Raw genomic sequence first — 25,651 nt, 5'->3', positions numbered from 1 at the left:
GGCCTTGGGCACTGCCAGGGATCCAGGGGCAGCCACAGCTGCTCTGGGCACCCTGTGCCAGCCCCTTACTGCCCTCTCAGGGAACAATTCCTGCCCAATATCCCATCCATCCCTGCCCTCTGGCAGTGGGAAGCCACTCCCTGTGTCCTGTCCCTCCATCACTTGTCCAAAGTCTACTGCTCTGTCCTACAGATGCCTCCACATCAAACCAATCTAAGAGCACCATATTCCCAACAGATCCCTCCTCCAGATCAATGCTGCTCAGGACTGAAGCTCTTGGAAGCCCATCCCTGGAGCAGGAGCCACGTTTGCACACACAGGTAGGGACAATGACTTTGTAAAGCAGCTTGAATGTTGCAGCAGTGACAACCTTGTACTGTCACAAGTGTCTGTGGAGAGAGAACCCAGCTCAGCTCCCAAGCACCAACACATGGAGCTTGCTGAGAGCTTCACACCTTGAGAACCAACACATCTTTTTCTCTATGCACTGGAACACATGGGTGGGTTTTAGGTTGTGTGTCTTTAGCCATACAAATTAAAGTTCCTTACTAATTAACCACCCTGGGAATAGTCAAGGAACACAAACTTTGTGCCCCAAAGGAGCTTTGGAGCAGTTGACTCACCAGGAAGGTTCATTGGTACCAATTCTGTTTTAAGAACTAAGCTGCTTGAAAACCAGTTCAGGAGCCAAAGCCACACATCAGCCTGGGGCTGAGCTGAGGTCAGAATTCCCACTTTCTGCTCCCCCAGTTCACTGTGGCCTTCTTTAAACAACAAGTTGCAACTGCCTGGGTGAAGAGTTACCCCATGGCTCAGGTTGCACTGTTTTTATTGATGTGCCAGGCACTCTTTCCTGCTCACACATTTCTCACCAGGCAACTTGCACGTTATGCAGCCTCCTGCCCTTTGAAGATGCAGCAGAGCTGCTGTTAAAGCCAACAACAGCCAAGTCTCTGCATCACTGGCAGGATGTTGCTGCAAAGGTTTACGGGATTGACTTTGCGGTGACTAAACCTAACGCTGAGAGCACAGGAGAGCTGACCTTGGAAAATTATCTCATCCTGTTTAGGGTCACACAACACCCTTGGCCAAATCTCTTAATATAAAATATTTCACGTCATGAATTGACAGAGTTCCTTTCTTACCCTTCCTTCCGTCCACACCAAATCCGATAAGTGACTTTTCTCAGTGAGGAGGCTCAGAGGATGGAGATCCGGTCACTTTATGTGCTAAGGACAGAAGTCTCAGCTTCTCAGCTTTTTGCTGTTGAAACAGGAAACCCTGTCAGATCCTTCTGGAGAATTCTATTGTTACATGAACTAATACAAATTTTGACCAGGGTGAAAATGGCAGAGGGCATCTCTCTGCTACATGCACATCAAAGACCCTGGAGATGAAGGAAGCAAATTCCACTGCAGCACTGCCTCATTTGAGCTTTTTTTTTTGGTCCAGTTTCTGGTTTTGTGCAGTTTGATTTTTGGGTGTCACAGAGGCAGACGCAATATTCAACTTGTTTTTAATTCCTTGTAAGAATATTTTTGTTCTAATTCAGCATCAAAGTTTACAGCTTGAAAAAACCAAAGTAGTGTCAGCGTTCCCAACCTGGGTCTGGTGAGCAGGGCCCAGATGTAAGAAAATCAGACAGATGTGGCCTTCAGCCCACTGAGCCTCCTCACCCTCCATCCTTCCCTACAGCTTCTGCTGCTCACCTCAGGCAGCCCCAGGTGTGTTTTGCACAACCTGCTGCCAGGCTCCCTGCTCTCCATCAGCCACCACGTGCAGGGCAGTGGCCACAGCCGTGTCACTGCCCCCAGCACGGCCACGCCGCTTCCAGCCCAGCCACCAGCTATACCAGTTCTGATCCACAGCTCACCCCCAGCCCCTCCTTCCTTGGTTATTTCTTGACGCTAATGCCTGTTTTTGTTGATCCAGAGTCTCATTTGGAGGGAGTGCTGGCAGCAGCAGGGTTCCCAACCCTGGCTCTGTGCTCCGCACCGCTCAGGGTTTGTGTTTTGGACGAGTCAGAACTCCCAGTTCCCGTTTGATAACCGGTTTGTTCTGTCGCTGGGAGACACGCCCTCCCTCTGTAAATGTTACAAATCAGCCGTATCTGATCCATTATTCACTAACTGCTGCTGCTTCTCAGTTCCAGCTCCTATTAGAGGGAGTGCTCATGCCAGAAATGTCACGGTGGCATCATGTGACAGGTGGTATTGATTTAGCGCCGTTGGGGTTTAATGTCACTCCCGTTCAGTGGGACACACGGCAAGTGCACGGATTCCCAGCAGTGGGGCAGGTCAGGACAGGAGCTCCCAGCCAGCCCCATGCCAGGCCCCGGACTTGGGAATTACATCAGGAATTCTGCTGCAGACCGCGACATTTGAGTACCTGCCCCGAGCTGCTCTAGCCCTGCCATTACAGTTTTTACGGTTCACAGAGTCACAGAATGGTTTGGTTTGGAAGGATCTTAAAAGCCCATCCCATTCCATCCCAACCCCTGCCATGGGCAGGGACACCTTCCACTATCCCAGGTTGCTCCAAGCCCCATCCAGCCTGGCCTGGAACACTTCCAGAAATGGGGCAGCCACAGCTGCTCTGGGCAGCCTGTGCCACGGCCTCACCACCCTCACAGGAAAGAATTTCTTTTGTAAAAGAAACTAAATTGTAACTAGAAATCATAAGACTCAATTCTGAGGTTTCATGGCAGGTTTACAGTAGACAGTGAGAAGGAAGGTGATGCTGAGTGTCACACAGAACCCTGCTCTGCCCACTCCCTCCTTTTCACTCTTCATAGGATATTCCCTTCTGGCAGAATAGCTGCCAGTTTGGGCAAGCTGCTCACAGCCTCTCAAGCCTGATGCACAAAGAGCAAAGAAAACCCAAGGGAGCACGTACCCAAAACCTGGGACTGCCCAGCCACAGGAGCCACTGTATCCAGTGTTCTGCTCCTGCCATTCCTGCATCAACACTCTGTGAAGGATCCTTCCAGCACATCCCATCTGTGACGAGGACACTGCTAAACACTGAGCATTGTAACACACGGAGTCTCTGCCGCCAAGGATGTTTGCCAGAAAAGCTTAGACTGACCCAGAGTCACCACTGCTGCCAGATTCTGAATTGCTGCATCCACTGGCCTGACGTGACCCAAGCCTCCAAAAGGGTTTTGGTTTAATTTCCTTGCTCTCTCAAAGCAGGTAGTCTGCCAAGAAGCCAAGCAAGGCGCAGCCCTGTGCCTGATAAACATCTCCCCATCTGGATTTCCCAAGCTTTTGGGAAAGTTAAGCAACTCTCACAGAAGGCCATTTCTATACATATTCTATACATATTCTGTGGAGAGCTGCACAGAGCCCTGTGCCACAAAATGGAGCCGAGGGCTGGAGCAGCAGAGCATCCACCACCCTCCACAGGTCAGTCAAAAATAAAAACTATCATTCATCTGGGAAATGTCACAAAGCCCTGAGTCATTGTTTATTCTAAATAGCACTGGCTCCCATCTTCAAAGCGGTGTTGAATGACTGCAATTGCTAAATGAACTCGAGAAAAGCAAAGACAACAGCCCAGCCTTTGTGTGCAGGGCAGTGCATCCGTTGGGTTGGGAGAAGAAGGGAACATTCTTCCACCTGGGAGAGAAGCCCCAGGAAGCAGAGGCTCAACGGCCACTGGAGATAAAAACTGTTACAGAGTTCACTCCTGGCCATTCATTCAAATAACAAACACCCATGGAGTGTCAATGGGCAAAGTTAAGTGGTTTCTGAACTCACTCCATGCACGCTTCTTAGTAAATCAGTATCCGTGACTTAGAGAGGTGGATGTTTTCGTGGAGACAAGCTATCACTAGCAGCTCCCTTTCATGTCTTTCCAATCAAAAATTTCCTAATTTGTAAGTGCCAAAAAGTTGTAGGCAACCCATTTTGCTGATAGCAAAACTCAGTTTTAAACTTGTCAGCAATGAAGCACCAAATCTTTTGTAAAATAGGAAAAAATAATTTATTTCAAGTAATAGAGGACAGCGTTATGGACGATGAAGCATTAATGCTGCATCCCAAAATCACACACACAAAAACCATTCCAGCATCACATTCAGCCTCTAAGAGAAGAGCTCAGCATTGAAATGCCTGCAGGGAAAGTAGTGAATAATCAGAACTGAAAAATAATTTGGTGACACAGCATTGACTAATGAAGCACAATGAAATGTCAAACATTACATACAGATGAAGGAAAACAACTGGGAAAAGTAGAAATGTCCATAAATTGATTGCTACAACTATAAATTTCTCTAAATTCAAGGCAAATAAAACAGGAGTATATTGCAGATATCTGAGTAGCTGGAGTTAAAAGCTGTACCTTATGTTTATTCATTTGATAATCCATAGGTGAGTGGCATACTACAATGCAAACATAGTGTTAAATGAACAGAAATATTTTGTGTAAAAAATGTTAACTGTCTTCATTACCAGAGATGGGTTTGTGCAGAAAAGAGCACAGCTCTGACACAGAGCCTGGAGCTCTGGGATGTATTCAAAGCAAAGCTGGATGTTCCTAAGAATCCAATTGTGACAACTCTTCTCCCACCATCCCTTGTCCTGGGGCTGTTGGGATCAGCAGCCAGGCCTGGAACACCCCATGGTTTGGTGCCAGACCAAAGCACAGGCAGGGTCACCTGCTGTCCCTCACCTCCATGGGATACACCTGAGCACTGACCAGCAGGATGCAGGAGGCTTTGCTTGCAGCTTATCACAAACACCTACAGAGACTCTCAGGCTGTCACACAAACCCTGCTTTACTGCAGTTTCCAAGTCTTTCTAGCAGCAGCAGTATTTTAAAAATATGAGTTTCTTTTTTCTCTGTTTTATTTTAGTGAACTCTGAAGACAACAGGAATCGTTTGTTCAAAAAGAAAGGCTAAATATTTTTTAAAATTATTACTTCCATCTTGAAGACACCACCTTCCTTTGCCCTCATCTTCCAGCACAAGCATGTTTGCACAGGTGAGGTCTGTGCCACCTGCAGCACTGTGTGTACAGTTCCAAGGTGGCAGGGTCACAGTGTTTCCTTCATGCAACAGCATCAACACCACAGTGAGAAGTGAGAACATTTACACACACAAAAGGGAGGCAAACACTGCACAGAAAGCACCTCCAGTCCTGTAGCAATCTAAACTGGAGAAAATGGTAAAGTTTGTAGTCCCAAAAACCTATGTGGGCAAAAGGTGAGCCTGAGAAGAGTTTTACCTGTTGATACTCTGAATCTGAGCCAAGCAAGCACCTGAACAGAATTCTCTTTCAACACCTGCAGCTGTGTATGTACATAACTGAAATTAAATATCCTGTTGGCAGCAAGCTCCTAGGTCAGTACAGAAAAGCTGTGAAGACAGGAAAGAGTGTAAGACTTCAACTGTTATTTAAATTTGTATTGACTAATCGCCTTTTAGGAGCCATAACATTTGTCACAAACACATTAAAAATAACTGCATTTATAACAAACTGAAGAATTTGTTAGCAGCTCAGTGTAAATTCTCATCCTTACCTCAGCTCTCCCCACAAGAGGCAATAACAGTCACCAAGTAAACAAGTATGCAAGTGTGGAAAGCCTTCCTCAGGAAACCCTGCACTGCCTGCACAGGGAGGAGATGCAAGGTAGGCCTTGGAGAGCCTCTTTAAGGACACTGACTGTGAAGTTCTTATATCAGCTGTGTTCCCACTGCACTGCAGGCAGCTTGAAGTAAAAGAAACAGAATCATTTCAGTTTGGGGAAAATCCTGATGAATAGAATCATGCTGATGAATATAAAACAGACTACAATGAGCATTATCCAGAGCAGCCAGTTGACAGATTTCTTGGCGTGCTGCTCCAGGCGGTCGGATTCGTCCTTGAGCTTCTCAAAGTTCTGGTCTGCCATCCTGAGGGAGTGTGACAGTGTCTGTGGAGCAAAGAGAGCAAACAGTGTCAGCCTCACAGCTGCCAGGTCTGGCAGCTTCCTCCAACAGAGAAAAGGTTCAACTGCAGGCAGGTGCTGCCCCCAGTCTCCCCACTCCAATCCCAGCTGGAATCTGGAGCTACAGGATTTCACACATCAGCACTTGAACCTCGTGGGTTGCAAAACTGAGGGGCCACAGCTCAACATGTGCTACCTGGTTGTCCTGTTTGATCACGTTCTGGGCAGCCAGAGTGTTGTTTTTGAGGCTGCGAGCCAAGCTGAGCATTTCCTCAGCCAGCTTCTCCTGCATGTCCTGGTGGTGCTGCAGCACAGCATCCAACTCCACTGCTGACTGCTTCTCGTCTGATGTGAGGCCTCTGCAAGAGCACAAGGGGAAAAAAAAAGGGATTTATACTTCCTCTGGGCTGATCTCACAAGTTTTCCCCAGGTTTTACATCTCTACAAGACAGCAAGGCCCACTGAGTCAACTGAAGTCAGTATATTTTGGTTTCTATAAACAGACACTTCACCCAATTTAAAGCATATCTGGGATTTTAAATTGGGGAAACAGTCCTCAAAACACTAAGCACTGGAATGAGAAATTCTGACTTACTTTCGCTTCCTTATGTTCAACTCCTCAGAATCTGGAAAAATATAAAAAAGTGTTTAGCATGTTATAAATTCCCATGCAATCACTGGCTGAAAAAATAAGTCTCCTGTAAGGGATTTTTGGCTCTCCAAATCCTACTTAGCCTGTACCCCCAAGGAATATGGGTGTCAAATGCCTACCTGCTTTCTGCAGGGAAAAAAGGACACCCAACATCAAAAGAGGGGAAAAACCCCAGCTGAATCACATCCCTGAGGACAGGGTTTCAGCCCATGTGTCTTGGTGTTCTTTCAGGACACATTAGATTGGCCCAGCTCCAGCTGCTCCAACAGTAGCTATGGAAACCTCAAATTAATTCCTCCCAGTTCCCTACGTGAATAACACGGCTGTGTATTCCAGAGGAACTGAACAACACCTACTCAAAACACCCAGCATCACATGGTTTGCTCAGAGCAGAAGGGAATAGACACAAAATAAATTGCCCCTGCTAATTCTGTAATTAGAATGTCTGTTTCTGCACGAATGCTACAAAAAGAGCTTCCTGCAAGTCCCTGCCCACCATTGATAACAACACTTCTGCTTTCAACTGTTAAAGAGTTTTTGGTTTAATTTGTTTTTAACATCTGTTGCCTTGAAAAGAATTGAGGCACTAAATTAAAAGTACACTTTGGGAAATCTTAAAACACCTGACCTCCCTCTTCCCCTCTCTGTATGACTCAGGTTGACTACAGTTAGAAGAACCAACAGATTGAACTTACCATCAGTAGCCAGGGGGTCCTGGGAGGAGAAAGGGAACCAAATCAGCAGATTACAAAGGGTCAGTGATACAGGACAGCCCCACAGGCCTGGCAGAGTGCCTGTGCCCAGGATTTAGAGCTAAAGAGGTGCCTCCCCACCCAGCCTGGGACACTTCTGAGACACAGCCACCCGAGGCAGCTGAACACAAGCAGGACAATCTGTGAAGCAGCAGCAGCAGTGCTGAGGTACCGTGCCGAGCAGCTCGCTCCTCATCTGGCCCGTGCAGCGCGCCTTGGTCTGCAGGTGGACGGTTTTGGTGGCCGGGGTTCTCTCCTTGGCTGTCGTCGGGGTGCGCCCAGGGGCCAGGAACTGGTTTGCCAGAGCCTTTTCTGTAGATGAAGACTGGGAGTGGGAAAAAGCAGAGAACAGTCATGGATGTGACACTCTGCAGTGTGAGGCAGCTGTTGGGTGACCCACAAGGATGGGGGTGCAATCCCACAGCTGCTCCCCAACAGTGAAGTCAGCCTGAACAGCAAAGCTGACTGCACCTCACTGACTAAACCCAGCACAGCTCTCCAGGTGACCTGGGACCAGCCCACAGAGGTGTCAGGCCTGAGGGACAGCACCTGCCCTTGCATCTCACAGCAAAGGAGTGAGAAAGATGAACACAATGCACACTTTGCTTTTGAAGTTTCATACCATACTTCCTCTTAACAAAATATGAATCCAATATATTTATTCAGGCTTTCACAAGGAGTGCCTAATAAGATTTTAACAACTGTTATTTTGAGATGTAAGCTAAATGTAAGCACAGGAGCCAGGTAATAGATAAACACAGATTACTGAAATCTTTTCAAGCTGAACTAGTAGATCTCACCAATTTTTCAGCTTCTAGGAGTCCCTTTAGGAAGTCCACTTTGCGAGAGTATTCATTCAGCAGTTCAGGGGCTGGCTTGCTATTGGAATTGAAAGATAACAATATCAAAACCAAAAGTTATCAGCATTTTCTAGTGTTCTACTTTCCAAATGAAATAACAAAAAAACCCCACATGGTTTTTCAAAGAAGCAGAAATAGCCTCAGGTTAGGAATACACTTCCAACCCTCTGCAAATCACATTTTCCAAGGCAGGGAGGGCTCAAGGAAAATGTATTCCACAGGGAAGCACACACTGCCATGGTGTTTTGTAGGCTGTGGCTGATTTACAGGTAAGAGATGATCAAATCAGTGTCATTAATGTTGGAAAAGACCTCCAAGATCACAAGATCCAACCTTTGACTGAATCTCCCCATTCCCACTATAGCATATTGCAAAGTGCCACTTCTGCTCTCTTTTTGAACACTTCCAGGGGTGGTGACGCCATCACTTCCTCGGGCAGCCCGTTCCAGTGTTTTACCACTTTCACTGAAGGAATTTTTCCTGGTATCCAACCTAAACCTCCCCTGGCACACCCTGAAGCGCAAACCCCCTCCAGGCACTCAGGGCGCTCACCTGGACTGCTTCTTCAGCTCCCGGAGCATGTCCTCCAGAGCAGACACATACTGAGGGCAAAAACAAGATTTTTAAGCGACGGCATTAAGGAGAAACACCCTATTGCGCAAAGGCTGTGGATTTGACAGCACAGCGCTCCCCGTCTCGGTTCCTGAGGGGCCCGACGCGGTGCTGCGGGGCAGAGGGGCGGGAGGGCAGCGGCGGCCTCACCTTCTCCAGCCGCCACTCCTCGGGGTCCCGCCGCTCCGCCGCCAGCGCCTCGCACCGGCTCAGGAGCCGCACCAGGTTCAGCTCCAGCCGCGTCGCGGCCATGGCGGCACCGGAACTCCCCTCAGCGCCGGGCGCCATCTTGGGGCGGGCGCGGGGAGGGGCGGGAAGCGCCGTCACCGCCCCGGCTTATTTAAAAAACCCAGTTTCCCCGAAACGCCGCAAACCCGAGGCGTGCACACGGGCACAGAGGCAGCTGCGGCTCGGGGCAGCGCTGTGGCCGAGCCCTCCCTCACTCCAGCAGGGTGCAGCGCCGTGAGGGGCCGGCGCACGGCCGCGCTTCAAAGCGCCGGTGTGGGATCGCAGGTCGCCCTCAGGCACAGAGGCGAGGCGGCTCGCACGGCACACCCAGCATGGGAGCTCCGCCTTTGCTCCAGCAGCACCAAAATCCTCCCCTGTGACACCACAGCCGCGTTACCGCTTCCCTTGCCCCCGTTCCTTATCAGCACTTCATAAAAACAGTAGCCCAATTAAAGGCTTCCTTTGGAATAAATTAATTGCCTGTTAGACAGGCATAGATCAACTACCACGTATTTTTTAAAAGTGCAATGTTTTAATAAACGTTTTTATACATGTTGGTCTCAGTTAAGGCTATTATCAACAGTTCTGTAAACCATAGACAAAATGGTCATAAAATCATACAAAACATTAAGGCAATACACATTGACCTAAACTCACTGTTGGTCCCATCAGAATCCATTGTAAGGCAAATGGAAAAGGCACAGCAGCGGAATGGGGGAGCTTTTTCCTGTACACTCAATCTGTGTATTTTATTCTACATGAGGCTTTACTTTCTTTGCAAGGTTTTAATTTAAAGTGAAGAATATTTGCTTTTAACAACCTTGCTTAACCCTTACAATACTGTGCATTTCCAGGCTGCCTTCCCCACAGCCACTTAAAAGACCATGAACAAGTTCACAGCCTTCGAAGGGTTAAAGCCAAAGCTGTGGTCAACTTCAAGAAGAGTCCAGAGAGCTGAAGAATTTCACTCCTCCACACAGGGAATGTGAGAGTAAGGGTCTGAGAACCTGCGTTTGAGTTTTGCTGTGGGTTCGTATTCATCCCCGAGTTCCTGAGCGTGGGCCAGTGCAGACCCTTGTGCAATGTACACCGAGTGGATGCTGTCTGTCCGCCTCGCTGGCTGCTCCCTCCACTGCACCCTCTGACACTCTTCCTTAGCGAAAGCCTCGTCCTGGGATTCTGTACGTTTGAACATCCCGGGAGGAAGTTTTATGTTTGCTGTTGGCATCACTGGAGTACGACGGGGCACTTTAATCTTGGACAGTGTTAAGGAGTATCTGCGCCTTGAAGCCACGGATGCAGAGTAAGAATCTGATGAAGTTTGCAGGAGAGAAGGCACTTTGCAAATGTCTTTGGCAGGCACGCTGGAGCTCTGAGCACAGCAGTGTAATCCAATAATTGCTTTAAAGAAATAAGATACTTAGAGACTGATAGCAGGCCTAAAATGTAACTCGATATGAGCCACTGTGACCAGATAATGTTTGATCACCTGGCTGTATGCAGTGAAAGATGTAGAATAAAAAAAAGCACTTACTACCTTAATACTGACCTTCGGTATCCACCCGGCCTGGTTTGTCGTCCAGCAGGCTCTCTGTGCTCGCAGAGGTCTCCGAGTCCACGTTTTCCTCGTCAGAGCCTCGCTGGTCGAGCTCAGGTAAGCGGTAAGTGATCTCCTCCCTGCATCAAACACAGGCTGCAGCACCTCTGACACAAGCACCTTTACACAGCTCAGTTCAGAGGTAAAGCATGTAGTCATTAACTATTCATTTCATTTTCTCTCAGCTAGTGCTTTGTATTTTCATTTTCCCCCTCATGAAGGCCTACAGAACAGAGTTAGATCCTTTTGGACAAAAGGTATCCTTCTTTACTACCTGTATTGCCTCCCAGTGCAAAGGGCATGGCCTGATCAGGTAAAGGGGACTCACTTTTCTTCTTTTATTGACTGTATGCGATCAATGAGAATCTCCTTCTCCCGGTTGTTGGCTTCAGAAACATCCTCCTCTTCATGCACCGAGTCCAGCTCTGAAGTGCCACTGTCATTTCCTTTGACCTGAGAGTTTTTATTCTGCAAGACAGATTGACATGTAACACTTTTCAGCCACAAGCAGCTACACCCATCTGCAAGTTTCAGAGTAGAAGACAAATGAGTGGGTCAAAGGAGGGGTTGATGGAATTGATGAAGAGCTGTTAGTTATCCACACAAATGTTTCAAAAAGTAAGAAAATTTCCTATTCACCCGATATCCAGGATTTTGTTACCTTTTTTGTTACCTTTTTTTAGGCTCAGCTTAGTTTTAGTAGTCACTTGATGAGTAATATTATTACATCCAATGTAAGTTACATAGAGTGTCTATAAAATATCAGGTGATGACAGAACAGCCCAGCAGCCCTGCATGCAGTCTGGGGAGGAAGTTGCACCAGTACATGCAGTCCTGATTGTTCAAAAGAGTGTTTAAAACTGAGTTACAACCTGTGTAAGTATTTTAGTCATGCAAGAGTACCATAAGAAAAACCCATGCACTGGAGCCAGGCAGTTGTACATACCAGCTTCCCCTCGTAAGGGGAAGAGAACCCAAGTTTTATAGGCCAGAGCTAGAGAGAGATGGAGACCAAATTCACTATATGCAGCCTCTGATCAGACACAGTTTGGTTTGTATTAATCAGTACAACAAAAACGAAGAGTATTTTCCCTCCTAGAATGCAGCATATTTTTGCACACCAGCCATCTCTGGAGTGTGAAGGAACTCTTTTACCATGTCAGACACTGAATCTTAGTTCCACTGACAGAATTACATGGGAACAGTTTTTGAACAGTACAGAAGCAGATTCCTGCCCCTGCACCCTTCATTTATCAGAACTTCAGTGCAGCTGTATATTTAGCTCCTACGTACAGCTTTGGGCAGTTGTTTTTCTCCAGCTGATTTTTGACACACTAAATGGATGGACAGGAGAAGTAGCACCCCCTCCCCAAGAAGTTGGTGGAAGTTTTACTTTGGAAGTTTTATTTCAACACTTACTGTGTTCTGCCGAAGCAACGAGAGCCGTCGGAAAGCAAAGCTCTCTGCTGCTTCCAGCTGATTGATTTCTTCCATTTTTATCTTGTACTTCCTTAGCTGCTCCTTTATGAGCATCTCTACACACCTGTGAGAAAGGCAAGAGCTTATTGAGCTGCCTCATACCATGAAGGTTCTGAAACATGGTGGGATGAGATGCTGCTCCTGGCCTGGGGGGTATTTGTCACACACATGTGGCTGGAGTGTGACCACAGTGTCCCAGCCCATCCCTCACAGCAGCACTGCATGGTAACGGGGTGAAGAGTCCAACACAGCAGGCACAACAGGACAGGTAATGGTGACAGGTAATGGCACATGTTCCTCCTGGGATCACCAGAGCCTCCCATGCTGGCTGTACACAGTGGTGAGCACACAGACATTACCACAGCTGCCAACAGCTCCTGTTGCTTCTACCTGTTGTCCCTGTGCTGGCACAGGCTGGCAGAGACACAACGAGCCTGCAACTGCCCTTCTGCATCTCTATGGCCTCAGGGGTGAGTAAGAAGTTACAAAAAGCTGTCATTTTTCAAACTCTGCTTTCATTGGAGGCAGAGGCAAGGCCAGCCATGCAGTGAGGATGGTGAGGGGCTCTCACAGCCAGAGTTGCTGGAGGGTGAGAACAGAGAGGGTCAAGGACAGAACCTTCTTCAATTCAAAGAACAATGCAGAAGAGATCACCAGGGGATTCCAAGTATGCAGGAGACAGCTTAATTCTATATCATATTGTTTATTATGTCTTGTATCTCAGCAAAATAGATAATTAAGGTACAAGCCCCCCAAAAAATAGATTATCTTGATGTAAAACACAAACCTCATAGTAAAGACTTATGGATCATCCTACTTTATGCTTAGTGAAATGGAGACAGGTGGAAGGTCTGAGAGGGGTGTATGAATTGGCAGCACTGGCAGAGCTAGAATTCAACAACTCTTGAACCTCAGCTTCTTCAGCTTGATACAAATAAAGTTGTAAGAAATACAAGTAGTGGTACTGACCTTCCATCCCATTCCAAAACTCTGCTTCTCAGCAGACTGCCAAAACTTACATGGTTGTTTTTGAGACATCTTTCATGCTGGTCAAGGGGTCAGAGGTATCAGGACAGCGCAAGAGGCACGGAGCAAACACGATGGCCAAGGCGTTGGGGGACATGCGGTTCACATCTTCTATCAAAGCCACTCTGAAATTCAACATCCAGGAAGAGAGATTGTAAGTGGACCTTGCTAGAATACAAACACCCTGATCACACCTTGAAGAGTTCCCAAATAACACGTAAGGAGGCCTCTTGGACACTCAGTATGTACAGCAGTCCAAAGAAGTGTTATAATTATTTCATACCTACTAAGCAGACAACATTTAATGTATCAAAGGATCAGGGAGTCACCCGGGTTAAGCTAGTCAGGTAGCTTCTTGAAAGTATGTCTGTTGATTCAGCATCTTCTCTTCAAAAATCCCTTTTGCCCATGTTCAGAGGGCTGCTTGGAAAGTCCACAGGCTCCTTGGCTAAGAGCAGCCCCTTTACCAGCAGTTCATCCTCAGTACGCTACAAGCCTCTCTGTCTACATCCAAGTGCTTGGATGATTCACCAAGGCTTTGAGATCTACCTGGTCTTCAAAGTTGCTTTACCTGGTTTGATCCAAACACACACATCTGTTTGTGAGCACAACTACCAGCTTCAATTCTTTCATTTCCAAACCAGCAGCACAATCCCCACACTGACACTGAAGGTGTTAAACACTTTAGAAAGCTTCCAAGCAGCATTCAGAATCACAGTTTCTCTATAAATGAAGAAATTAAACTCATTACTTGACAAGATGGAAGATGAGTCGTTCCAAGGTATTATGATTTGCTTGTGGGAGCTGCTCCAGAACACTGTAAATGGCACAAAGTTGCTCCTGTTTCTCTGGCAGTTCTGCACGAAGGGAGAAAATACAATATATTAATTGCTGTGCAAAGCTAGTGGAAAGCTTAAAATTCCTAAATTCTGATAAGTCTTATTGTAATTTCATTTAGCAACTATTATAACTGCATGTTGAAGTACCACTCATGGCACTGCAATTATCCTGCATTTTCAGGTGCTGCTGTGCTAGCCATCATCAAGTGACACACTAAGACCTCCAACACTATCCAGCGTGCTTAATCCCACTGAAGTTAAAAGAATCTAGGTATTTAAATTATCTGTATATCCAGATCTGGTTCAGAATAACAAGAAAACCCCTTCCTGAAAGGAAACTTATTAGCATGCTCATTCAGTTTTTAGAAAGAGCAGCTGTAAGTGACACATTAAAAATAAAAAAAGAATCCTGAAGTAAGACCAAGTAAGCTAGAGGAGAAATTCCCTGAAGTGTTTTATGTAAAATGACTAAAATCATTGTTGTAAGTTCACTGGAAGGAGCTGTTTAGTCAGCATGAGCATCTTAAGAATTTATTTTCCCAAGGACACAATGAGTTAAAGCAGAAATGTTTGAAGAATGGTTTTTAAACCTACCTACAGCTCTGAGAAAATCATTGTACTGTGCTGAGGTCATCAGTGGGTCTGGCAATTCCCTCAGCCACTGCTTAAGGATCCCTGTGATGGTGTGAATAGGGTAATTCTCCAGTTTCACTGAATTTGGGTCTAAAAAGAAATGTTTTATTTAGAGCAGTTCATTCCTTTGATGCACACAATAAGACACTATAGAAATAAGATTAGAAACATTCTAATCTCCTGTTCACATAATCCAATTGGCAATTCAGAAGTTAAAAATAGGCAAAAGATAGCAATTTAAAGGTACTAAACAGCTTTTGGCAGCCAACAAAAATAATACAGCCTGCACAGTCAGCAAAAAGCTGTTATTAAACACTAAGAAGTGACAGATACTTTCAGATAGAAAAGAATTGCAGGGAAAACTGATATCATGCAATGACATGCAAAGAGTGGACAACACTGCCTGGACCTTCTTGTAGCAACTGCTTCAGCTCCTTCATTCGATTTGCTGATCCTGATTTCCTGTAGATGCCTTCTGTGTAGAGCCCATGCATCTCCACGTACTCCAGCAGCTTCTCCAAGACCACGGGCACCGAGTTCCTCTCGCTGGTCAGGGCGCTCACGCACACCCCGAAGTGCCGGGGCTCGGTGTCCTGCTCGCCCTGGGGGTGACACAGCTGTGACCCACTGTCCATTCCCCTTCCCAAGCTAGGCAATGCCATGGCTTCCTGCTACAGCTACTCATGCTTCCAGAAACTACAGCCGAGCGTTTTATTCTGGCTTTGATCATAAGGCAGATTTGCTCAGCTGCAGCAATAAAGAGTCTTTATGGTTCACACTGCAGGATTTCTTTATCAGTTTGGCCAACACTGCACACACACTCTGTGAGAAGGGTTCCTAAATTAGCTCAAGCATCACCTTCTAGGAGAATGCTGTTTCTGCAAGTGCAGGGTCCCCCTGTGACTGAGGAGGGAACTGTTTAAGCAATTTTTATTCAGTGCCTGGGAATTCACTGTTCATTTACTGAGAAATAAAGACAGCATTTTGCATGCACCACTTCTGGTACCACACACCCCATCCCAGACCCACGGGCCTTACCTTTTTCCCACAGGAGGTACAGCTGCTCTGGATTTTGGACATGCATTTCTTGTGACAAGTCAGCTTGCAAACTAGAGAAAGAAGCAATTGTTACAAGCATCTAAATCACACTCAAACACTTTGCACCTTGAATTACCCACTTCCTACACGGCCTGTTCACCCAGGCCCACCTGCAGCAGCCAGAGGCACAAGCAGTCTGCACACCTGAGGTGTTCACTCACCACTGCACAGACAGGCCTTCTCCATGGGCCAGATGTAGGAGGAGCAGTGCTCACACGACTGCCGGATGCTCACTTGGTAGTTTGTGAACACGTGGCCATTGTGCTCTTCAATCTGGTGAGAGACAGAAAGAAACCAGTGAACTCTTTTTGCCTTTTAAAAATTATTGTTACCATCTACCCTATCTCACATTTACCTTTTATTTTACAATTATAGCCGCAAGATTTCACCCTTAAACCAAATTTCACACTATCTTAAGGAAATTAGGTTTGCTGGAATATTTCATAATTGACTTGCTACCTTAAAGCTCATCAGTACAATAGTTTTGTTACTAATATTTAGTAGTTGTTTTCTTTTAAACAGCCCATGCTTGAGAAAGCCTTTACACTTTAAAAGAAGCTATGGACAAGCAAGAAAATGCTCCAGTACCATCCATTCACTGCATGAGAAAGATCTCTGCTTTGTGAAAATTTGTTTTATATTGTCACATCTTCATAAAAGAGGTAAGTGAATAAGCATGCAAAACAAACCAGAATGTCAGTACAAAATCAAGCTCTTCAAAGAGTGTTTGCGTTCTGCGAGTGCACCTGAGAACTTGGATTATTGCAAAAAGAAGGCACTTACTGCCCGATCTTGTTTCCGTTTCTTCTTCTGGGCTTTGGTTTGCTGCAACGGGAAACAAAACTGGCCTTAGTCTTTGAAATTCAGACATTCTGTTCCTTTTTTTCCCCCTTACTGAGTTTCCCAGACTTTACTTCACCTCCAGACATTCAAGACACTATCCTGCAGCTTCAGCTTGGTTTGAGGGTTGTCTGGGCTCACACTATCAACTTCCTAAAAACCATCTGAGCTCACTGCCTGATGACAAAGCAACTCCATCTCTCAAACCTCCAGAGAACTCCTATGTTTTCACCAAAGAAAATGTACACTTTCAGATTCTGAAAATAATAAGTTAAAAAATTAACAATTCCATAAAGGTGTATCAGCAATCAGAATTTGTTACACACATGATGTGTGTATGGCAAATGATTCCCAAATAAGAAAGAATGCCATGGAAAAGGTTTCTGAGGTAGCACAGGTCCTGTTTGTTAAGAGAGCAAGTGTTTCACCATACCATAAACGAGCAATAGAATAACTTTCATACCTTGGGCTGCTCAGGTTCTTCTTTCTTTGTATATCCTCTGATGAATTCATCCAGAAGGGATAGAAAGAGGTTCAAAACCAGCTTGACTTCTTTCTCTTCCCTTTTTTTGGCCAGGTTTGTAACTAGGAGCTGGTAATTTTCCACCAGATCTTTATAGCCAACATGGATTTGTCCGTTCTAAAGAAGGAAAAATACTTGTCAGACATTCCTTTTTGATACAGTTTCATATTTTTATGCACTTAAGTTCAGAGGTGAAAAAGCACAGCCATGATCAAAGTCAAAGATAACAGCCCATGACAGAAACAACACACTTCCCCTCCTGCACTGTCCAACAGCACTTGGCTGACACAAGGCAGTGTCAGAGGAATATTGGAAAAGCTGTTGGCTCCTCTCTTCAGCATTAGGAGGCCGAAGGCAGCAAAATCCATCAATTTCTAAAAATAAATTTATGGCTGAGTTAATGAGAAAAGGAAAATAAAGCAGACTGCTTGAGATTACAGCAGAACTGTAAAATGAGTCTAACATTCACCTCTGAATTCTATGCTGAGAATTGCTGAACTGCTTTGTTGAAGAGCTGCAGGCCAAGCCTTTAACCTGCACACTCAACTCATTTTTTGCCTGCCAACTTTCCTTTATTGAGACTTACTACTTACAGGAGCAGAGTACATGGTCTTGATGTTTCCTCTGAACTTCTCTGTGGCTTCAAAAAACAAACATTCAACACCAGACTTCTGGGAGCGTAAGTCATTGATCTAGAAAAAAATACATCTGCATCAGATTTTGTCAAAAAAAGAACATCTGAACAGAGTTAAGCTTCAGTGGCTAGGCCTAATCATTTATGACCATTCCAATTATTTAAAACAACATTTTTTAATGCACTGCGCTGATGATACAAAACAGTAGAGTTGGGTAGCTGGGCTTTGGAGAACTCTCTCTGTACTTACAACTCTCAGGGATTTTTTAATACAAGTTTTGCTGTCCACACATTTGTAAACAAGAACTAACATGAATGCTTTGTATTGTATTTAATGCAATAGTATGCATTCAAGAAAAAAATAGGAAGGGCCCTAATGCAGACCTAACTCAGCCAAACCATCTAATCAATTCCCTTTTGCTTTATAATCTAAAGATTATAAGAGAAACTTGCACCTAGACCAGAAGATTTTAAAATTCTACACAAACAGTGAACAAAGACTTGAATTTTCTTATGGCTGGGAGCCTTTCACCTTGTTTAGGAGGAACTCATCCAGGTGTTTCAGCTCATTGGCATTTGCAATCTCCCGGACCATGGATGCGCGCCAGTTCTGGGACACGCTCGAGACCTTGCTGATCTTTATGGTTCTGCTCTTCTTTGCTTTGCTGCTCTCCTTCCCAGCCTGGGGGCGGCCTGGCTGCCCCGAAGAACCTGCCAAAGAAACGGATCTGTACGTTCAAGCAGGGTGAGGGAATTCTGCAGCATTTGTTTCCTCACAGAAAAGATGCACTGTGCTGAGGGTTAAATCACCAAACTCACCTTCTGAAACTTTCTGGGTTCCTCCTGTGTCTGCAAAGAGGACACAAGACACAAGGGAGAGGTCGTCTCCTTCCTCAATTGCATCAGAGCTCTCCTTTGCAATTTTCTTGTCTGGCTTTTTCCCCAAAAGTCTACGCAAAGGGCTTTTGAAAGCAGACCTGAATAAAAAAGCAGATACAAGTTTGTCTCATTAGTAATGGAAGCTGGCTTTGCCACAAAAACAGGATTCACAACTATGGGGAATATTTAAGGCCCAACCTGCAGAAAAACTGAGCAGCACAAAAAAAGGAAAGAATGTGAAAGCACTCCTGGACTTTCTGGTATTTACAAGATCAGAACACTACCTTCAGCACACACAGACAACACCTCACATATCCAAAACATCACTTCTGGCTCAGGAAGTCTCTGGGCTGCAGAATGCCAGAGGCTGGAGCAGGCCAGGGAAGCAGCATTACATGCTTGCTGGGTTCTTCAGCTTTTCTCTTGGTGTTGTATTACACTACATGAACCTTTAATCCCAGCTGTAAGTTGGTTCTTATTTTAAAAAGAACCAGTTCACAGAAAGTGTTATGCAAGCAGAGAATGTGTTCCTCAGCAGGCTCAGATATCATGCTCAGAGCAACAAGAAGCAGTAACACAGCCACTCATGTAGCTGATGCCAACTTGTGCCTCTCCACAATCACAACCTCAAGGTGCCCAACTCAAGTACCAATAGAAAATCTCTCTTTTTTCATTTTCTGAAAGACAGGCCAGTCACACACAAGCCATACTTGGCATCCCCTTGCTGACTTGCTGGCTGCACGGGAGCGGCCGTGTCCGAGGTAGCGAAGTTGTCACTGGGCTTCTTCTGCAGAGGGTATTTCTTGTTGCCTTTTTCTTCTTCAATTGGATCTGGTGATTGCTACAGGAAAGAGGAGGAGTCAAAAACTGCATTTTGAGTGACACAGATTTTGTAAATGGTTTTAAAAGCTAGAATGGTGAAATTTATTTCATCAAGACAATACACTTTACCCAACAGATATTAGCTTCCTAATACAAGGGCCAAGTATATTTAATGCTTTGATCAAGGATCCATTTATTAAAACTTATGTTTTCAAATTACTGTGTCATATTTTCCTGATGATTGTTTTTAATGGGTACCAAGCAAAAAGAAAATCAACCTGAATGAACACAAACACGCTACAGACAATTATTCACAAATCTTTAATATTTATAAACAATTATAATTAAGTATAAATATGCACAACAGCATCAGTACCTGGTTCATGGCAACAGTCTGGACCAGTGTTGAGAGGTCACTTAATGAAGCTGAACTCCCCTTCTTCCTGTAGTAAGATGAGTTTCAGAATATATATTTTAATGAAGTCTGTGGCCTCTTCACATCTTTTAAATAATCAACATATCAACACTACAAGTCAGAACCCTGATCAGACCTTGCAATTTACTTTGAGAGAAATGAAAAAGCACGGGAATGTCTGATTTCCTGCCATCTCAGAGGGATGATGCTCGCAAGCTGCAGGTCACTAAAACCTTGTTTGCAATGGGCAAAAGACACATGAAGATAAACTCGAGACACTATGTCAACTAATGCCCTGACTTCTCCTTTTAATACAGCCAGGCAGGCTTTGCAGCTTTTGTGAACTTCTGAAAACATTCTGCCCATACAGATTCACTGCAGGAATGGGAGCCAAGGAAAAGCAGGAGTTGTTCACAACTCCATGTGCTCCCATAACATGGCTCAAATGTACAGGCTCTCAGGAGTTCTCCATTGATTTTTAAACACTACAGAGATCTGTTTTCTGTGAAATGAAAAAAAGGAAGCTGTCCTTACTGTAGCTGATCCTGAGGAGACTTATCCACACGTATCCTTCCATCCAGAGACTGACTCAGCACATCATTCTGACCAGCATCAGACTGTCTCTTTCCTTTCCACTTCTCTCTCTTGTACTTCAGCTTCTCTGGGTCATCCACATATCTCTGGATTGCAGAAGTGGGGCTGTCCAGGTCTTTGGTTGCCCTCTGCCGCCTGTTTTTATCTGCCCAGCAGTCAGCAGGGTCCTGGAAGCTGCCAGTAGCAGACAGCGTGTTATGAACATTCAGTGCAAGATCTGTTGGCCTTTCAGGGCAGGTAAAACTTTGGCTGCCTTTTATTTGGTTATTGTTATTCCGTTGTGTTTTTGTTCTATCAGCTGCCATGTCTTCTGCATCAGATCCAGGTGGCTGCTCAGGAACAGAACCGCTTTCTTTTATCTCACTTGATGGTGGAATGTCTGAAAGAGTTTTTTCTTCACTTGGACTTTTCTCTCCCTCGCTGCTTCCCTGAAGGACATTATCTTCTTGTGCTGTGGATTTCTCTGGCTCTGGAGCAGTTTCCAGGGCCTCTTCAGAAACAGTCAGCTCCTCGAGGCCCAATGCAGATGGTCCTTCAAAGGACAGGAGCACATGCTTGTTCTGCAAGTCATTGTGCTCCAGCCCCCTCTGCCGACGGGATTCCCGCTTCTCCCGGCTGTTGGTCACTCTCTCTGAGCCGTCCATCGTGTGCTTCTGGGGTAACGTGGCTTTCTCAGATGAGCTCAGGTTTTCAGCTTGTTCATTTTGAGCTTGACCTTCATCCTCAACAGCTTGATCTGGCTCTGACTCGTGTTTCACAGGCAGCTCATCTGTTGCTGGCTTACTCTGCTCATCCTTACTCGTATCTTCATCTACGTCGTATGTTTTGCTCGTATCTTGATCTTTGTCTTTCTCTTCCTGCATTTCTCTCTGCTCTTCTTCAGCTTTCTGCCTTTCTAGAACCATTTTCTGGTATCTGTTAGGAATTTTTAATAGGCAAATACAAATCCTTAATGCCCAGGGGTCAAAAAAACCACCAATTGCTTAAATGCAACCCAAATAACAATACAGACCCAAATTACAGTCTGCTTGTCAGGACTGGCAGCACCAGTGCAGCTGAGCTGAATAAAACTCAAGTCCTGAGCACTTATCCAGTGTCCACACTCCACTGACCACTTGATACTGACTGAAATATCACATAGTAGTAACTGCCTTAAAGTTCATACAATCCCAGAATGGTTTGGGTTGGGAGGGACCTTAGAGATCATCTCATTCCAATCCCCCATACCATGGGGATGGGACACCTTCCACTATCCCAGGGTGTTCCACACCCCACCCAATGTGGCCTTGGCCACTTCTAGGGGCAGCCACAACTTCCTTGGGCAACAATTTACCAAGTTGTTTACTAAGTCACCGCAACACACAAACTGAGCTTGGCAGGTGAAGCCAGGTGATGAAATGGATGCTTTTATGCCACATTGCTCCTTCCCTTTACCTCTTACGCTGCAGATGCCCCCTGACCAGGGCCTGCAGGAGACAAACTCTCCTCCTGAGCTGCAGGAAGCGTTTCCGCTGCCGGTGCCGCCTCCAGGCCGCCTGAATCTCGATGGCAGCGTTGTTCCTCTGCAGAGCCATCCTGACACAGCGGGAGCGCCAGCACGCCTGCAAAGGGAGATTTCTGAAGTGAGGGAGGGCTGCCTCAAGGTGGGGAGTGTTCCATGACACTTTGTTTTGTTAGGAAAATAAGGTTGGCAGTTCTCAAAGACACCTGTAAAACAACGGCTGCCTGCCGCATCCTGAGAAAGCGTCTCCTTTCCAAAACCATCCTGAGCCAGCTCTGGAGGAGGATGATTTTCCTGATCACTTCCTTGTGTAGTGTATCCTGTAGTATCTGTCGTTCAGCCTCTTTCATAAAAACCTGTTCAGTTAAAGAAAAGTTCATCAAGAAGCAGTTAACAGGAGCCTTTCAGCCCCCACTGGAGCTATAATAAGATAACAGATAAGGTAATGGTTTGGTACCACTGCACCAAACCTTACTGGCTGACAGCTTGCCCAAAATATAAAAATCCTTTTAAATTTCAGAGTTTGGATTCTAAAACTTACACCTGTCCTTACAGCATTCAAATCACAGACCCCTTCTAAAATGTAAACATTGATCTGTTTGGCAAATGCCAATAGCAATGATTTCCCAAACTATCTATATAACATGGATTTGTACTGTAGTCAAGAAACCAGTCTGGCATCAAAACCAAGGGGTCACATGCAGCGTCTGTGTCACCACTTGAAAGAATTAAAATAGCCAATTTAGGTACAAAAAGCAGAAAAGAGTAACACTTGTAAATTAACTACACTGAATTTTGCAGTGTACAGCAGTGTTTCTTACTGCCTTACAGAAAGTTTCACAGACCTTGGTCTTTCCTATTTGATAGTAGTTTTCATTCAGTTTTAGTTTATTCAAATAAGCACAAATGTCTTCTTTGGAGGCTTTGACATTTTTGGGCAGTAACACCTGAAACTGGTCAATGAATTCCTGTAAAAAGCAGAGACAGCAAGAGACCAAAGTTAGAAGGCAACTCCCAAGTTTGGAGTTTTAGCTCTAAAATAGAAATCTATTTAAGACACTTAAGCTACAGGGATCTGAAAATACTTACCTCTCACTACAAACTGAGCTATTTTTCCATGTAAAATGCAGGCTACAGTCAGCCTTGTGTTAACGGTAAAGATCACCTGGATTTGATCTCTGAACCTACACAGAATTTTTTACAGAAAACTAATTCCGACATTAGACAGCACTGTGCAGCACTGACTGACTGCACTCAGAATGTTTTCCTTCACAAAACCAGGAAGAATTTACTGGCAGATGACACATAACAGTTTAACTATGACTTTTACCATGCAGACTCTCTCAAAACTACAGTGCATTTTTACAGCTCATCCCAAGTGGTCATAAGCCTCATATGAATAGACATACAAGATGTGTTTTCTGAAGAGAGCGGATATTCCTGAAAGCTCAATCCACTTCCAGTTCCCACTGTACCTGGAATGTGTATTTGGCACTGTAGCCAGACCTCCTGATCCGCACAGTTTCCAGCATGCCCGTGTACCGTAACTGCTGCAGCACCAAGCTCTCATCAAAGAGCATCTCCTTCTGTAAAAGACCAGCAGAAAACAGCCAGTGAGAGCCTGAGGAGCCCAGCTGCTGTCCTAGGGACAGCACATTTCCTTCCACACCTCAGCAGGCAGCTCAGCTCTGCGGCAGCCTCACCTTCTCTGCATTGGAGCGGATGCAGCGGATGAAGAATGGCTCAGCTCTGCCCAATGTCTCCAGCAACTTGTTAAGTGAAGTCTGAAATGAAACAGTCACAGGAGTTTTTCTTCAGGTATCAGCACTTTGAGTGGTGTTTGACAGCAGGATAGCTTCTGCCTGAGGAATCAGGTTGTTTCAGGTCTCATGGCTCTACAAAATCCAAATAGATTCTCCCACGTTGCTCAGCACGATAAATATTCGGTATTTGCTTTTAGCTTTTTTCAAGAGGATTTAAAGCAGGGTTTGAACATGCACTCATAGTAGCACTAGATCTGTATACAAGGATGATCAGTACAGAGAACTGACACATTTCATGGCATAAATGACATCTCAAAATGTACTCTAACTTTAATCAAGCAATAAAACTCACCTCAAAAAAACCTCAAGAACAAAACCCACTTGGTTTTCCAAGCGAGACCAGCCTAGATCAGCCCAGGAGGGGCTGTTCCCTGAGGTGTGTCACCTACCTGGAACTGGGCACTTATGCTGGGGGGTTTCTTCTTCTTGTGCAAGTGCAAAAGGGACTTTGTAGTCCGGTCGTGCAGAGTCATGCTCATTATGAGCTTCAGAGATTTGGAATCCAGCAAGTTCTACAAAAAAGTTTTCATAATCAACAAAGTGCAAGTCTTTCAACTAAAAGGGAAATATTTTGTCTGAAATTAGTCAGAATGAAACCAGCTACCAAGTTCCACATTAAACAGCATGTTATATTTCCCAATTATTTCTATTTTGGGCCAAAACATTTCTTGAGAGTGAAAGTATTCCACTGCCCTGTCCCCAAGAGTGTAAGGTGAACAAGAGGAATCACTTAATCACTGCATTTGCCTTCCCTGACTTGGAAGTGACTTTATGCATTTATGGCATCTTCATACCTGCCTAATTAAACAACTCCTATTAAAGTGAACATTCACCTGTTTTTTTAGCTTGTCAGGATAAATAACACAACTTTCCTACACTATAAAACAGCTCCAAACTGAGTTCTGTCAAAGAAAATTAAATTCACAGTGCAAAAAAGCCCATACCCAAGAGAAATCTAAATTTTCTGATTACCTTGGGAATGATCTGCTTTTGCTTGACACCTCTACTTTTCCTGTTAAAATATTAAAGATAGTTTAAGAAAAAAACCACATGATTTTTGATAATTTCAGCAAGCCATAAGTTGGTGCAGTTTATGAGGCAAGGTAAAGGAAGAAGAAAATGAGCACAACAGCACCAGGGTGTGTTCATGCATGTCTCTTACAAGTGATCAATGCAAGAAATGCGAACTGCTCTGCAACAAGAACAATATTTTTTTCCTTAAATATACTCTGTAGGTATTGGGAGCTTTCAAAAGTGAAACATCACCTCTGAAGTTAAAGCCATTCAAAACTGCATTGTTGTACAGGCTACTGTAGTGTGAGTTATTCTCTTTAGCAACTGTAAACTCATTATAACACAAAGCACTAGCAAATAAAAGTACTCAATGCAGAAGTTACAGCTGCTGGCACCAGAAGCTCTATGAAAGCACCCAACTGCTCCCAGGAGGGCAATGCATGTCCCAGCACCAGGAACTCTGGGATGTCTGAGCAGGACACACACCTCAGGCACAGCTCTCATCCACACACTGAGGGTAAAGAAGTGGAAGCTCTCAGAAAGGAGGCTGCAGTTCACATCCTGCTGGTTCTAAGCATATTAACTCTGTGATAAAGGGCAGGTTCCTGCTCTCAGCCACCCAGTTTACATTTACTTATTATACAGCTGAGCACAGATTCATTTCCTTACACATGCACAGAACTGCAGATGTAAAGACTTTAAACCCAGGACTACATCCAGCACCAGCAACCTGAATTTCAGGAAACATTTGCCTCACCTTGTTGGAGATCTCATTACTGAATATTTTGCAACAACAAGCTCATACTGCATACTTGGGGTTGTTAAAGCAAGTTCTCATGAGAAATTGGTTTAACTTTCCACTAATGCAATGAAGCAACAAGGTGTTCTCTACAGCCT

At 45.0% G+C, this 25,651-nt stretch overlaps 2 protein-coding genes across 14 annotated transcripts in view; both read right to left on the bottom strand.

Annotated features, from left to right (window-relative positions):
* Nucleotides 1-3,963: 3,963 nt before the first annotated feature.
* Nucleotides 3,964-9,362, bottom strand: USE1 (unconventional SNARE in the ER 1). Its single transcript, XM_021547022.3, has 8 exons — nucleotides 8,960-9,362; nucleotides 8,750-8,799; nucleotides 8,138-8,216; nucleotides 7,510-7,662; nucleotides 7,281-7,299; nucleotides 6,529-6,559; nucleotides 6,130-6,292; nucleotides 3,964-5,918 (listed from the first exon to the last, which is right to left on the bottom strand). The coding sequence occupies exons 1-8, from the start codon at nucleotides 9,095-9,097 to the stop codon at nucleotides 5,736-5,738; spliced, it is 816 nt and encodes a 271-aa protein (XP_021402697.3). The 5' UTR covers nucleotides 9,098-9,362; the 3' UTR covers nucleotides 3,964-5,735.
* Nucleotides 9,363-9,547: 185 nt separating this feature from the next.
* The window catches only part of MYO9B (myosin IXB), a 43,544-nt gene continuing 27,440 nt past the window's right edge, over nucleotides 9,548-25,651 (bottom strand). For 9 of the 13 annotated variants that reach the window (XM_077788792.2, XM_085562492.1, XM_085562489.1 and 6 more), the window contains 26 exons: nucleotides 24,713-24,752; nucleotides 24,130-24,252; nucleotides 23,621-23,701; nucleotides 23,393-23,503; nucleotides 22,763-22,885; nucleotides 22,124-22,273; nucleotides 21,851-22,017; nucleotides 20,357-21,331; nucleotides 19,784-19,850; nucleotides 19,296-19,426; nucleotides 18,526-18,683; nucleotides 18,239-18,417; nucleotides 17,666-17,764; nucleotides 17,013-17,189; nucleotides 16,493-16,534; nucleotides 15,871-15,982; nucleotides 15,650-15,720; nucleotides 15,021-15,213; nucleotides 14,573-14,701; nucleotides 13,891-13,996; nucleotides 13,133-13,264; nucleotides 12,054-12,177; nucleotides 11,581-11,628; nucleotides 10,963-11,102; nucleotides 10,587-10,714; nucleotides 9,548-10,438 (listed from right to left, as the gene is read on the bottom strand). In XM_077788792.2, coding sequence (XP_077644918.2) covers nucleotides 10,002-10,438; nucleotides 10,587-10,714; nucleotides 10,963-11,102; nucleotides 11,581-11,628; nucleotides 12,054-12,177; nucleotides 13,133-13,264; nucleotides 13,891-13,996; nucleotides 14,573-14,701; nucleotides 15,021-15,213; nucleotides 15,650-15,720; nucleotides 15,871-15,982; nucleotides 16,493-16,534; nucleotides 17,013-17,189; nucleotides 17,666-17,764; nucleotides 18,239-18,417; nucleotides 18,526-18,683; nucleotides 19,296-19,426; nucleotides 19,784-19,850; nucleotides 20,357-21,331; nucleotides 21,851-22,017; nucleotides 22,124-22,273; nucleotides 22,763-22,885; nucleotides 23,393-23,503; nucleotides 23,621-23,701; nucleotides 24,130-24,252; nucleotides 24,713-24,752 — 4,243 coding nt within the window. In that variant the 3' untranslated portion in view covers nucleotides 9,548-10,001. Of the gene's footprint in view, nucleotides 10,439-10,574; nucleotides 10,715-10,962; nucleotides 11,103-11,580; nucleotides 11,629-12,053; nucleotides 12,178-12,503; nucleotides 12,696-13,132; nucleotides 13,265-13,890; nucleotides 13,997-14,572; nucleotides 14,702-15,020; nucleotides 15,214-15,649; nucleotides 15,721-15,870; nucleotides 15,983-16,492; nucleotides 16,535-17,012; nucleotides 17,190-17,665; nucleotides 17,765-18,238; nucleotides 18,418-18,525; nucleotides 18,684-19,295; nucleotides 19,427-19,783; nucleotides 19,851-20,356; nucleotides 21,332-21,850; nucleotides 22,018-22,123; nucleotides 22,274-22,762; nucleotides 22,886-23,392; nucleotides 23,504-23,620; nucleotides 23,702-24,129; nucleotides 24,253-24,712; nucleotides 24,753-25,651 lie in introns of those variants that run through there. The other 4 variants (XM_085562488.1, XM_077788793.2, XM_085562496.1 and 1 more) reach the window with 3 other exon arrangements.

This window comes from Lonchura striata, chromosome 28 (assembly GCF_050655825.1).
Source record: "Lonchura striata isolate lonStrDom1 chromosome 28, ASM5065582v1, whole genome shotgun sequence".
Classification (NCBI taxonomy): domain Eukaryota; kingdom Metazoa; phylum Chordata; class Aves; order Passeriformes; family Estrildidae; genus Lonchura; species Lonchura striata.
Note: the sequence above shows the minus strand (reverse complement) of the source record. Positions and strands in the feature narration are given on the sequence as shown.